The sequence below is a fragment of the Hylobates moloch genome, unplaced genomic scaffold (genome assembly GCF_009828535.3).
Source record: "Hylobates moloch isolate HMO894 unplaced genomic scaffold, HMol_V3 SCAFFOLD_6, whole genome shotgun sequence".
Lineage (NCBI taxonomy): Eukaryota > Metazoa > Chordata > Mammalia > Primates > Hylobatidae > Hylobates > Hylobates moloch.
Window position 1 is genome coordinate 92,918,179 of NW_026652281.1, and position 14,407 is coordinate 92,932,585.

Below are 14,407 nucleotides of genomic sequence, written 5' to 3' on the forward strand. Positions count from 1 at the left end.
CCTGGGGACTCAGGGGCTCTCCAGGGGGGACCTCGGCCTTGGAGTGCCCCGGTAAGAAAACCCCAGGTTCAGATGAAGAGCCACCAGGCCAATTCTCTGTCATGCACTTTCAGTCCTCCAACAGGATGGCCACAGGATGACTTCCACATTTAAAGAAGATTTCTTCTCCGCCATCCGAAGTTTTTATTATGACACATTTTATTCTTATTTATTTTGTTTTTTCTTCCCCCCTCCACAATACCTTCAGCTGCATTTATATGATACATTTTAAATATTCAGGAAAGTCCTTAGAATAGTTCAGTGATCACCAGTTTATCCGCTGCCAAACTGCAACATTGTTGATGCTCAGTTTACCACATATACTTAGTCTCTCCTTTCTCTCTCTGGGAGATATGCACACACACACACACACATATACACACTTATACACACATATACACAGACATCTATGTCTATACATGCACATATGCAGATATATAAACACATACATACTACATACACATCCATATATACACACATATACAGACACATATTACATAAATATTCATATATATACACATAGATATGCACATACATCTATAGTTATACATACACATATATATACACATACTACATACATATCCATATATACACACACATATATAGATATGTACATACATCTGTAGCTATACACACATATATGCACATATATTACACACATATTCATATATATACACATACGTAGATAGGCACATACATCTATAGTTATGCATACACATATGTATACACACATATTGCATACATATCATATATGTCTACACACATTTTTTTTCCCATGAACTCTTTGAAAGAAAGGTGATCATGACCTTTATCCCTAAATACTTCATCTTCTAGGAATGAGGAAATTTTCCTACATTACACCGAAGAAAATCAACAATAAAGCACTAATATCTACTATACTATTCAGCCCATATTCACATTTTCACATGTCCCCACTGGTTCCCAAAAGATCTTTTAGAGCTGTTTTTTTCTTTTCCTTTTTTTTTTTTTTTTTTGAGATGGAGTCTTGCACTGTCGCTCAGACTGGAGTGCAATGGTGCCATCTTGGCTCACTGCAACCTCCACCTCCTGAGTTCAAGCAATTACCCTACCTCAGCTTCCTGAGTAGCTGGGATTACAGGTGCGCACCGCCATGCCAAGCTAATATTTGTATTTTTAGTAGAGATGGGGTTTCACCATTTTGGCCAGGCTGGCCTTGAACTCCAGACCTCAGGTGATCCACCTGCCTTGGCCTCCCAAAGTGCTGGGATTACAGGCATGAGCCACTGTGCCTGGCCCCTTGTTTTTTCTTTTTCTTTTCTGAGATAGGGTCTCACTCTGTCACCTAGGCTGGAGTGCAGTGGTGTGATCTTGGCTCACTGTAACCTCTGCCTGTCGGGATCAAGTGATCCTCCCATCTCAGCTTCCCAAGTAGCTGGAACTATAGGCGCATGCCACTACACTCGGTTAATTTTTTTGTATTTTTTGTAGAGAGGGGTTTTCACCATGTTGCCCAGACTGGTATTAAACTTCTGGCCTCAAGCGATCCTCAGACCCACAAAGTGCTGGGATTACAGGCATGAGCCACTGTGCCCTGACTGTTTTTTCAAAACTAGGATTCAATCAAGGTCCGTGTATTGCATTTGGCTGTTATGTCTCTTAAGCCTCTTTTAATCTTAAATGCTCTATTCACTTTATTATTTTTAAAAACAACATTAACTTTTTTTTAAATTTTGGAGACAGAGTTTCACTTTGTTGCCCAGGCTGGAGTGCAGTGGCGTGATCTCGGCTCACTGCAACCTCCTCTTCTCAGGTTCAAGTGATTCTCATGCCTCTGCCATCCAAGTAGCTGGGACTACAGGCATGCACCACCACACCCAGCTAAATTTTTGTATTTTTAGTAGAGATAGGGTTTCATCATGCAGGCCAGGCTGGTCTCAAACTCCTGACCTCAAGTGATCCACCTGCCAGGGCCTCCCAAAGTGCTCACAGGCTTTAGCCACCGCACCAGACCAACATTAACTTTTTGATGATCTGAGGACAGTTATCCTGAAGAGCATCTGGAAGGTTCCACCTTCTGGGGTTGTCTGATTGCTTCCTCACAGGGCCATTTATCTTTTTCCTCTAGCCCCTGTATTTCTTGTCAACTGGTAATTAATACTAGGGACTTGATTTGATTGTAGGGGAGCACCTTTTAAAAAACAGTAAAAATATGAATCACATACATTTACCATTGTAACCATTTTTAAGTGTACAGTTCAGTGGAATTAAGTGCATTCACATTGTCGTGCAACCATCACTACCATCCACCTCCAGAACTTTCATCTTGCAAAATGGAGACTGTGTCCCCATGAAACACTAACGCCCATTCCCCCACCTCCAGCCCCTGGCAACCACGATTTTGCCTTCTGTCTCTGTGAATGTGACTATTCCAGGTTCCCCAAAGCAGTGGAATCATACAGTGTTTGTTCTTTTGTGACTGGTCCTGGGTCATGGCTTTTGAAAAGAGGTCCTCTGAGGTGATGCCATGCACTTCAGATTGCATCCTAGCAGGAGCTCACAGGAACCCTGCGGTCCCTGCCTGCCAGCCTCTCCACTCAGCTGTGCTCTGCATCTCTACCCATTCTATCTCTACCCACTCTGTCTCAGCTGTTCAGCCCTCTCACTCTGTCTGGGCCTTTGCATCTGCTGTGTCTTTCCCTTGCAGGCACCTTCCTATCTTTTTTTTTTTTTTTGAGATGGAGTCTGTCTCTGCCACCCAGGTTGGAGTACAATGGTGTGATCTCGGCTCACTGCAATCTCTGCCTGCCTCCCGGGTTCAAGGGATTCTCCTGCTTCAGCCTCCCAAGTAGCTGGGATTACAGGTGCATGCCACCACGTATGGCTAATTTTTGTATTTTTATAGAGACGAGGTTTCACCATGTTGGTCAGGCTGGTCTTGAACTTCTGACCTCAAGTGATCTGCCTGCCTCAGCCTCCCAAAGTGCTGGGATTACAAGCATGAGCCACCGTGCCTGGCCTCCTTTCTATCTTTGAATTTCAGCTGAAATGTCACCCCTTTCTAGAAGCCTTTCCTGACTGCCTATCCCAAAGCTGCTTCTTTATTTCATTCGCTTCCCGGTGTTCCTCCCAGCCTGACATTACCTTGTTTGCCACGTTTGTCTGTTGTGGAAGACAAACTCCATGAGAGCAGGGTCCCCTGCTCTCCTGTTCAGGCTGCCTTCCCAGGTTCTGGCAGTGCACTTGGCACATAGTAGGTGCTTGTATGAGCTTCCTCTGGCTGCTCTAACAAATGACCGTGAACTTGGTGGCTTAAAACATCACAAATTTATTATCCAATAGCCTGGGAGGTCAGAAGTCCTAAATCAGTCTCAGTAGACTAAAATCAAGGTGTGGGGGGGGATAAGTTCTTTCTGGAGTCTCTAGGGGAGAATCTGTTTCCTTGCCTCTTCCAGCTTCTCCAGCCTGCCTGCATCCCTGGGTTCACAGTTCCACATCACTGGGACCTCTGCTCTGTCATCCATCATCTCTTCTGACTCTGACCCACTGCCTCCCTCTTGAAATAACTCTGTGATTGCCTTGGGCCTGTCTAGATAATCCAATAAGTCTCCCTCTTTAAAGATCCTAGGTCAGGTATGGTGGCTCACACCCATAATCCTAGCACTTCAAGAGGCCGAGATAGGAGGATTGCTTGAGGCCAGGAGTTCAAGACCAGCCCTGGCAACATAGTGAGACCCCCCATCTCTACAAGAAATAAAAATGAGCAGGGCGTGGTGGCACACACCTGTAGTCCCAGCTACTTGAGAGGCTGAGGCAGTAGGATCGCTTGAGCCCAGGAGGTCAAGGCTGCAGTGAGCTGTGATTGCACCACTGCACTCCAGCCTGTGTGACAGAGTGAGATCCTGCTGCTAAAACAACAACAACAACAAAAATCCTAAACCCTAAACAGTCACATCTGCAAAGTCCTTTTTACCATGTAAGGTAACATATTCATAGGTTTTGGGGATTAGAATGTGGACATGTAGGGGGGCCATTATTCTGTTTACCACAGCATTCAATAAATATTTGCTGAACGAAGGAATTGGATGAATGGATGGGTCTCTTTATACATGGAGTCCCAAGTTCTGAGTTCCAGGCCTGGCGCAGCCTCTGTGTGGCTGTGTGAACTGGGCAAGTCCTCTCTTTCTCTGAACCTTGGTTTCCTCCTTCATTAGATGTGTTCTTTTTTTTTTTTTGAGATAGCCTCTCATTCTCTCACCCAGGCTAGAGTGCAGTGGCGCAATCTTGGCTCACTGCAACTTCTGCCTTTCACTGGATTCCAGCGATTCTCCTGCCTCTCAGCCCCCCAAGTAGCTGGGATTACAGGCGCAGGCCATCATGCCCGGCCAATTTTTGTATTTTTGGTAGAAATGGAGTTTCTCCATGTTGGCCAGGCTAGTCTTGAATTCCTCAGGTGATCCACCTGCCTGGGCCTTCCAAAGTGCTGGGATTACAGTCATGAATCACCGCACCCAGCCCATGTGTTCTGAGCACCCACCATGTGCCTGATCCTCAGAGAGCCTTGGGAATGCCAAGAAAAATGAAGGGAGACCCCAGCCTCCTAGAGCTTGGAGTCTGGCTTCTAGGGAGGGGCTTGAGAAAGAGAAAACCCGACCCAGTCTGCTCAGGGCCACATTCCAGGTCCCCTAGAAGGCTTTGAAGTCCTGAGAGGGTGTGCTTACCAAGGACGTGACATTTCAAACAGCTTTGACGCATAAGTAGGAGTTTATGCGGTAGAGATGTGGAAAGTGACATTAAAGGCCAGGGACAGGCCGCAGTCCCTTTTGAGGAAGTATGAGGGGTGTGGTGTGATCCCTCAGGGGAGGGAGACCAGTGGAGAAAGGCCTGTCCGGAAATAGGGCCTTGAAGGCCACAGACAGGAGCCCGGGCCCTGCCCTTAGGTGAATGGGGAGCCACAGCAGGGTTTTGAAGCAGGAGAGAGTGTGTAGCTCTGGACCGCTCATGCTGGCTGCTGCAGAGTAGGGATGGCATTGAGGGGGCCAGCATCCCAGCCTGAGGTGGAGGTGGCCTGGACTGGGCAGAGACAGTGGGGTTGGAGAGAAGGAGCAGATCTGAGAGAGATTTAGGAAGCAGAATCAAAGGGACATGGACATGGTGAGGGACTGAGACGGGAGTGGGAGAGGGAGAGCCCGGCAGCCACTGGGAAGGAAGATCAGGCAGGATAGAAGTGTGGGTGGATGCTTTCCATAAACCGTTGAGAAATCCACGACCTGGCCCAAATGTGGACTTCGCGAGAAGCCCCAGAAGAGGCTGGCGATGGGTCAATGGGTCCACAGGCCTCTCCCATTGAAGAGAGATCAGTAATGCCGTCATTAAGGGTACAAGACAGGCCTCAATTCTAGGTGAGGGTTGGTCCACGTTCTCACTTGATTTACAATCAGTGAAGTCAACAGAGCTGTGAAACCATCTCCCCCATTTCCAGATGGGGAATCCAAGTCCCGGAGACACCCAGACATGGCCAAGGCCACACAGCGCGGAGACCCTGGGGAGCACAAGCCTCTAAGAGGGGGATTTTACAAGTCTGTCTGAAACCAGAGGAGAGGACAGAGTTGAGGGGGGTCCCCTCTGAGTGGTTCCCCGCCAAAGATAATTTCTCCACTTTGGAGGAAGTGGGAGGTAGTTCTCCTTTTGAGATGTTAATGTCAAGTGACTCTGGGCACCCCGGTGACTAAGAGGTAAGTAAGTGAAGCTTGTGGGTGGATCCAGCACCTTAAATAGCAGGTCTTCCTATGTCCCTTTGCAGACACCTGGGCTGAGACATACAGGACAGAGCATGGCTCGCCTACAGACCGTGCTCCTGGTTGTCCTCGTCCTCCTTGCTGTGGTGCTTCAAGCAACTGAGGCAGGTGAGTCTGGGGAGCAGGAAGGCCCCCTACAGAGGCCAGGGAGGACAGTGGGGTGTCTTCCTCATGTCTTGGACAAGCACTGGACCGACAGCAGAAGACCTCAGTCTGCTGTTGGCTCTTGCGGCCTTCGGCTAGTTGCAGCGCTTCTCTGGGCCTCAGTTTACAAGTCTGTTGAATGGGCAGTCTCGAAGGCTTGGAGTCTAGGATCTGTCTCAGCTGGGTTGGGGATTGTGGTGGGCATAGCCTCAGGATCTCCTGCCCCAGAAAACTCAATCATAGGGCCCTGGGGGTGTGGGTGAGGAGCTTCTAAGGGTCAGGTCTGAGTCGGGGAAGGCAGGGTTGGGGCAAGGGGCTCTCCCTTGGAAAGCTGGTGCTGCCCTCCCGCCATCCATTTTTTAAAATGTTATTATTATTTTTATTTATTTTGTTATATTTTATTTTATTTTTTGAGACAGAGTTTCGCTCTTGCTGCCCAGGCTGGAGTGCAGTGGTGCAATCTTGGCCCACTGCAACCTCCACCTCCCAGGTTCAAGCGATTCTCCTGCCTCAGCCTCCTGAGTAGCTGGGATTACAGGCATGCACCACCACGCCTGGCTAATTTTTGTATTTTTAGTGGAGACAGGGTTTCACCACGTTGGCCAGGCTGGTCTCAAACTCCTGACCTCAGATGATCCTCCCACCTCAGCCTCCCAAAGTGCTGGGATTACAGGCATGAGCCACTGCATCTAGCCTAAATTTAATTTTTATTTCATTTTATTTATTTATTTTTTGAGATGGAGTCTCTGTTGCCCAGGCTGGAGTGCAGTGGCGCAGTCTCGGCTCACTGCAACCGCCACCTCTGGAGTTAAAGTGATTCTCCTGCCTCAGCCTCCTGAGTAGCTGGGATTATAGGCACCCGCCACCATGCCCGGCTAATTTTTGTATTTTTAGTAAAGATGGGGTTTCACCATGCTGACCGGGCTTGTCTCGAACTCCTGACCTCAAGTGAAACTCCCATCTTGGCCTCCCTAAGTGTTAGGATTACAGGCATGAGCCACTGCTCTGGGCTCACTATTCATTTTTGTCCAAAATCTGTCCTCATCATGGATTCCTGACTCCTCTTCTCCACCCCACTCTATACTTGTGCTGTGTTGGGTGGAGGAGTGAGCACTGGAGTGGGGTCGGGCAGCTATAAACAAGAATTGTTCCCAGCTGCTGGGCTTTCTGAGCGCTTTTCATGCATTAAAGACCTCTGAAGCTGGTACTGTAATTACCCCTTTGGTCAGAGGAGGAAATTAGGCCTCAGGCTACAGCTGATGCTTAGTTGTTCTGAATCCCTGCTCCTAGAGCTGACTGTCCCAGAGTGTAGACATTGGACCCTAAGTGGCTTCTCAGAAGCTCCAAGGGTAGGGTGTTGGAGGGCTCAGAATCCTCTGGTCACCATCCTTCCACATGAGAACAGAAAAACTGCATCTCTTTCCTGGAGCCTGGAGAGGCCGAGATCAGGGGCTGGGGCTGAGGGTGACCTCTCTGGGCTCCAGCTTGTGAATTCACTGGGCGCCCCTCCCCTAGGACCCTACGGCGCCAACATGGAAGACAGCGTCTGCTGCCGTGATTATGTCCGTTACCGTCTGCCCCTGCGTGTGGTGAAACACTTCTACTGGACCTCAGACTCCTGCCCGAGGCCTGGCGTGGTGTGAGTAGGGAGCTGGGGCCACAGGGCCTTGGTGGGCCTCACGGGTACAGCCTGGGATGGCCCAGGTGCTGGTGGGTGGGACACACCCAGGGATGAGAGGGATGTGGCAGGGCTACCGGATGCCTGCCAGGATGGCTTGGCTGGAAGAGATGACTCAGTTCAGGCTTGGGTGGACTACAAACAAAAATAATGTGATCATTTAGCAAATATCATCAGGTGCTTACTAGGTGCCAGGCAACATGTCAGATTCTGAAGATGCAGAGCTGAGTGAACAGGGTGCCACCATAGTGTGGGCATGGCAGTAGGTAGTCAGTAGCTGTGGCATCTCGGATATTTGGGTATAGCAGGTGTAGGAGATACCTAGTGCCACTGAGTCAGCAAAGATGCTCCCAGGTTCTGGGCAAAAATGGATGGTGAACCAGGCGTGGTGGCTCATGCCTGTAATCCCAGCACTTTAGGAGGCCGAGGCAGGCAGATCACTTGAGGTCAGGAGTTCGAGATCAGCCTGGTCAACATGGTGAAACCCCATCTCTACTAAAAATACAAAATTAGCTGAGTGTGATGGTGCGTGCCTGTGGTCCCAGCTACTTGGGAGGCTGAGGCAGGAGAATCATTTGAACCTGGAAGGTGGAGGTTGCAGTGAGCCGAGATCGCTCCACCTCACTCCAGCCTGGGCAACAGAGGGAGACTCTGTCTCAAAAAAAAAAAAAAAAAAAAAAGCTCACACCAGAAGTGTCTTGGATCCTCTCCAGGCTCCCAGAAGTCCAAGGCAGCCCATTTTGACCAGAAGAATAACATTAAGAGCTAAAATTTCCAAGGTGCCTCCCAAGTGCCAGGCACTGTTCTGATCATTACCTATGTTAACTGGTTTAATTCTCACAACAATCCTATGAGGAGGTTCAACGACTCCCACGGTAGAGATGGAGAAACAGGCTTAGCAAGGGACAGTGACCTGCTCAAGGCTGCCCAGGCTGGAGCCAGAACTCACTCCTGGTTCCTCGTTCAGGGCTTTCTCCTGAGTTTCTTGTTCTCCTTTGCTTGTTTCTCTGGCTTCTTTGCCTCCTTTTCCCTGGCCTGGGGCCTGCACCTGCACCTGGCTGGGTGACAGGTCCTGCCCTCTCTGCAGTAGCCTCTCTGGCTGCTTCTCCAACTGCTCAGAACCTGCTGCCCACCAAATCTCACACCTGGAGAGGCTGGGTTTGGGGACATGACCCGCTTTGGGCCTCTATTATCTTCTTCTCATCTTCCTCCTCCTTATTGCTGACACCATCTCTTAGAGGGATCTGCAGGTGAATAATAAAAAAGACTGAAGCAGGAAGCCCTCCCAGAGTTCTTGTCTCTTTAACTCTGAGCCTCAGTTTCCCCAAAAGTATAATGAAGTAATAACCTATACTTATTTGACTTATTTGTATTTATCAAACACATAGAGAGTGCTTGCTAAGTGCTAGGCACTGCTGTAAGCACTTTATAAATATGAACTCATTTAATCCTTGAAACAATCCTATGCAGTAGGTGCCATCATGACCCCCTTTTCACAGGTGAGGAAATGAGCACAAAAAGGTTAGGGGGCCTCTTGAGCGTTACAGGGCACAGTAATAGTAAGAGGAAGGTGAAGAGCTCAATGTCTGGCACATAATAGATGCTCAATTGCTGGGCACGGTAGTGCCTCTCAGCTACTTGGAAGGCTGAGGCAGGAGGATTGCCTGAGCCCTGGATTTTGAGGCCAGCCTGGAAACTTAGTGAGACTCTGTCTTTATTTTATTTTATTTTTTAATAAGAAAGGCTGAGTGCAGTGGCTTACACCTGTAGTCTCAGGACTTCAGGAGGCTGAGTTGGGAGGATCACTTGAGGCCAGGAGTTCAAGACAAGCCTGGGCAATAGAGTGAGACCCTGTCTCTAAAATCAATCAATCAATCAATCAAATCCTATGTGATCACTGGATTTTGAGCCAGAAGGGACCCTAGAAAGAATGTGTCTTGAGTCTGAGAGTAGTTAAGTGATATTACAAGACTCTTGGGGATTCTGGCTTGGCGCAGTGGCTCATTCCTGTAATCCCAGCACTTTGGGAGGCCGAGACAGGCACTTGAGGTCAGGAGTTCAAGAGCAGCCTGACCAACATGGTGAAAACCCAGCTCTACTAAAAATACAAAAATTAGCTGGGCGTTGTGGTGGGCACCTATAATCCTGGCTACTCAGGAGGCTGAGGCAGGAGGATCTCCTGAACTCAGGAGGTAGAGATTGCAGTGAGCCAAGATTGTACCACTACACTCCAGCCTGGGTGACAGAGACTCCATCTCAAAAAATAAAAAGAAAACAAAAACAAAACCCAACTCTTGGGGATTCTATTTCATGGCCTGATCTGGAACTCAAGGCTGGGACTAAAGAGCTGAGGGTCCTGGAAGTCCTTGCTGCCTCTTCCTTTTTTTTTTTTTTTTTTTTTTTCTTGACACGGTCTCATTCTGTTGCCTAGGCTGGAGTACAGTGGAGCAGAGATCTGGGCTCACTGCAGCCTTGACCTCCTGAGCTCAAGCAATCCTCCCACCTCAGCCTCCCAAGTAGCTGAGATCACAGGCAGATATCACCATGCCTGGCTGACTTGTATGTTTTTGTAGAGACAGGGTTTTGCCATGTTGCCCAGGATGGCCTCAAACCCCTAGGCTCAAACAATCCTCCTGCCTCGGCCTCCCAAAGTGCTGGGATTACAGGCGTGAGCTCCTGGCCTCCTCTTCCTCTTGAGAAATATTCTTTTCACACCACAGGTGGCTTGTAAATTTTGAACCACTCTATTTAGCAGATAATGTCATGTGTAGTAGGTGACTCATAAATGCTGAGCCCTGCATAAAGTAGGTGGCTCATAAATGCTAAGCTCCCAAGGGTGTGGCATCCTTGCTGCGTGCTAATGTTGCTGCATTGTCTCTGGGGTCTCCTCCTTCCAGGTTGCTAACCTTCAGGGATAAGGAGATCTGTGCCGATCCCAGAGTGCCCTGGGTGAAGATGATTCTTGATAAGCTGGGCCAATGAAGAGCCTACTCTGATGACCGTGGCCTTGGCTCCTCCAGGAAGGCTCAGGAGCCCTACCTCCCTGCCATTACAGCTGCTCCCCGCCGGAAGCCTGTGCCAACTCTCTGCATTCCCTGATCTCCATCCTTGTGGCTGTCACCCTTGGTCACCTCCATGCTGTCACTCCCATCTCCCCCCTGACCCCTCTAACCCATCCTCTGCCTCCCTCCCTGCAGCCAGAGGGTCCTGTTCCCATCATCGATTCCCCTGCTTAAACCCTTCCATGACTCCCCACTGCCCTAAGCTGAGGTCCCAAGCCTGGCATGCGGCCCTCTGGATCTGGGTTCCATCTCTGTCTCCAGCCTGCCCACTTCCCTTCATGCATGTTGGGTTCTAGCTCCCTGTTCTCCAAACCCATACTACACATCCCACTTCTGGGTCTTTGTCTGGGATGTTGCTGACACTCAGAAAGTCCCACCACCTGCACATGTGTAGCCCCACCAGCCCTCCAAGGCACTGATCGCCTAAGCAGCTGGTAATTCCATTTCATGTATTAGATGTCCCCTGGCCCTCTGTCCCCTCTTAATAACCCTAGTCACAGTCTCCGCAGATTCTTGGGATTTGGGGGTTGTCTCCCCAACCTTCCCACTAGTTGGACCAAGGTTTCTAGCTAAGTTACTCTAGTCTCCAAGCCTCTAGCATAGAGCTCTGCAGACAGGCCCCGGCTCAGAATCAGAGCCCAGAAAGTGGCTGCAGACAAAATCAATAAAACTAATGTCCCTCCCTTCTCCCTGCCAAAAGGCAGTTACATATCAATACAGAGACTCAAGGTCACTAGAAATGGGCCAGCTGGGTCAATGTGAAGCCCCGAATTTGCCCAGATTCACCTTTCTTCCCCCACTGCCTTTTTTTTTTTTTTTTTTGAGATGGAGTTTTGCTCTTGTCACCCACGCTGGAGTGCAGTGGTGTGGTCTTGGCTCATTGAAGCCTCTGCCTCCTGGGCTCAAGTGATTCTCTTGCCTCAGCCTCCAGAGTAGCTGGGATTACAGGTCCCCGCTACCACGCCCGGCTAATTTTTGTATTTTTAGTAGAGACGAGGCTTCACCATGTTGGCCAGGCTGGTATCGAACTCCTGTCCTCAGGTAATCCGCCCACCTCAGTCTCCCAAAGTGCTGGGATTACAGGCGTGAGCCACAGCGCCTGGCCTCTTCCCTCTCCCCACTACCCGCCCCCGCCTTTTTATTTTTTTTGATGACAGGGTCTCACTCTGTCGCCCAGGCTGGAGTGCAGTGGCGTGATCTTGGCTCACTACAACCTCCACCTCCTGGGTTCAAGCGATTCTCCCACCCCAGCCTCCCAAGTAGCTGGGATTGCAGGTGTGTGCCACTACGGCTGGCTAATTTTTGTATTTTTAGTAGAGACAGGTTTCACCATATTGGCCAGGCTGGTCTTGAACTCCTGACCTCAAGTGATCCACCTTCCTTGAGCTCCCAAAGTGCTGAGATTACAGGCGTGAGCTATCACACCCAGCCTCCCCCATTTTTTCCTAATAGGAGACTCCCATACCTTTCTTCCCCGTTTTACCTATGTGTCGTGTCTGCTTACATTTCCTTCTCCCCTCAGGCTTTTTTTGGGTGGTCCTCCAACCTCCAATACCCAGGCCTGGCCTCTTCAGAGTACCCCCACATTCCACTTTCCCTGCCTCTTTCCTTACATAGCTGACAATCAAATTCATGCTATGGTGTGAATGACTACCCTCGACTTGGTATTATAAGCTGGAGTTATATATGTATTTGAAAACAGAGTAAATGCTTAAGAGGCCAAATGGATGAATGGAAGAACTTTAGGAACTGTGAGAGGGGACAAGGTGGAGCTTTCCTGGCCCTGGGAGGAAGCTGGCTGTGGTAGCATATCTCTCTCTCTCTCTCTGTGGCAGGAGGCAAAGAGTAGGGTGTAATTGAGTGAAGGAATCCTGGGTAGAGACCATTCTCAGGTGGTCAGGCCAGGCTAAAGACTGGGATTTGGGTCTATCTATGCCTTTCTGGCTGATTTTTGCAGAGACGGGGTTTTGCCATGTTACCCAGGCTGGTCTCAAACTCCTGGGCTCAAGCGATCCTCCTGGCTCAGCCTCCCAAAGTGCTGGGATTACACGCGTGAGTCACCGCGCCTGGCTTCCTCTTCCTCTTGAGAAATATTCTTTTCATACAGCAGGTATGGGACAGCAGTGTCCCAGGTAAAGGACATAAATGTTACAAGTGTCTGATCCTTTCTGAGGGAGCCTGGTGCCGCTCTGTAGGGTATTTGAAGCTGTGGAACTGGAGGAGGCCATTTCACTCCCTGAACCCAGCCTGACAAATCACAGTGAGAATGTCCACCTTATAGGCTTGCTGTGGGGCTCAGGTTGAAAGTGTGGGGGGTGACACTGCCTAGGCATCCAGCTCAGTGTCATCCAGGCCCTGTGTCCCTCCCAAACCCAGGGTCAACCTGCCTGCCACAGGCACTAGAAGGACTAATCTGCCTACTGCCCATGAACGGGGCCCTCAAGCGTCCTGGGATCTCCTTCTCCCTCCTGTCCTGTCCTTGCCCCTCAGGACTTCTGGAAAATAAATCCTTTAAAATAGTGTCTGCTTTGGTTTCCTGGCATTTGCTCTCCCTGTGAGATGGGGCAGGGGGCACCATGATCCCCTCTATCCCACTGGGGAAGGCTTCCCATTGAAATAGGTGGTGACTTGCCCAAGGTCACCCTGTGAGTGGTGGGAGTCAGGGCTGAACACAAGGGCCTGGGAGGTGGCTGCATAGGTGCTGATGGAGAAGCCCAGACATTTGTCCCAGAGTTCCCAGCCCACCTTGGGACCAGCTGTCAGGAGGATTTGATGAAACCATTAAAGCAGTCCCCACATCTCGAGCTTTCAGCAGCATAATCACTCAACCACTCAGCCTTCACCTTCCCCCTGCACAGACAGACACTGGAGAAAGGGAGGGAGTATTAGTCAGGAAAGGCTACCTCCTGCAACAAACACCTCCAAATCTCAGTGGCTCAACTCAGCAGAAGTTATTTCTTCTCACACGAAGTCTAATCAAGCATTCTCAGTCTTAGGCAACTTTCCACGTGGTCACTTCTGGGATCGAGGCCCCTTCCTTCTGGTACAGCCAGCGTGGTCACAGGCAGAGGAAATGCTAAGCACACGTGGGCAATCCTCCTTACTGGCCAGAAAAGATAAGCTGGGAGAGCTGGGTGGGGCTCGGCCCCAGGGGCCCTGGAGGTGGCGGCAAGGGTGGCCCCCTCGTTATGCCCATCCCTTCTCCCACCCTGGTCCTGCAGGAGTGCCCCCATCTCCCCATCCTCCTCTCCGGAGCTGTTTCTGTGCTACTTCCGGGGCTGGGGGAGTCCCTCATGTCCCTCAAGAACAGCACAGGCTCCCTGCTCTCTGGGGCACAGGGTCCTGGCCACCTGAGGGCTTGTGGAAGGTGGGGACAAGGACACCCCCGTTCTCACCACCCCCACCCCACCCCAGAGGAAACTTTTTGCTGTCCAGTGCTACCCATTTTTTTTTTTTTTCTCATCATTACTCTACTTATCCCTCAGTCCAAGACCTTCCCAGCTCTCTCCGGCCTGTGAACAGCATCCTCATTCTTCACTCCCGCTTCACAATTCTCTGCAGTTGGGCCCAGCCACAGCCTCCATTGGAGCCAATGGCATCTGGCCATTCCTCACCCCTGAATACATACTGTGCCTTCCACCTTGGTGAGGCTTTCACCTCTGCCTGGAATGGTCTGTCAAAATCTTGCCTAGGTGCATGCAGCAGGG

At 50.0% G+C, this 14,407-nt stretch overlaps 1 protein-coding gene across 1 annotated transcript; it reads left to right on the forward strand.

Annotated features, from left to right (window-relative positions):
- Positions 1-5,817: 5,817 nt before the first annotated feature.
- Positions 5,818-13,220, forward strand: CCL22 (C-C motif chemokine ligand 22). Its single transcript, XM_032155956.2, has 3 exons — positions 5,818-5,924; positions 7,476-7,599; positions 10,536-13,220. Exons 1-3 carry the CDS (start codon positions 5,852-5,854, stop codon positions 10,618-10,620), a joined length of 282 nt encoding a protein of 93 aa, XP_032011847.1. The 5' UTR covers positions 5,818-5,851; the 3' UTR covers positions 10,621-13,220.
- Positions 13,221-14,407: the final 1,187 nt, after the last annotated feature.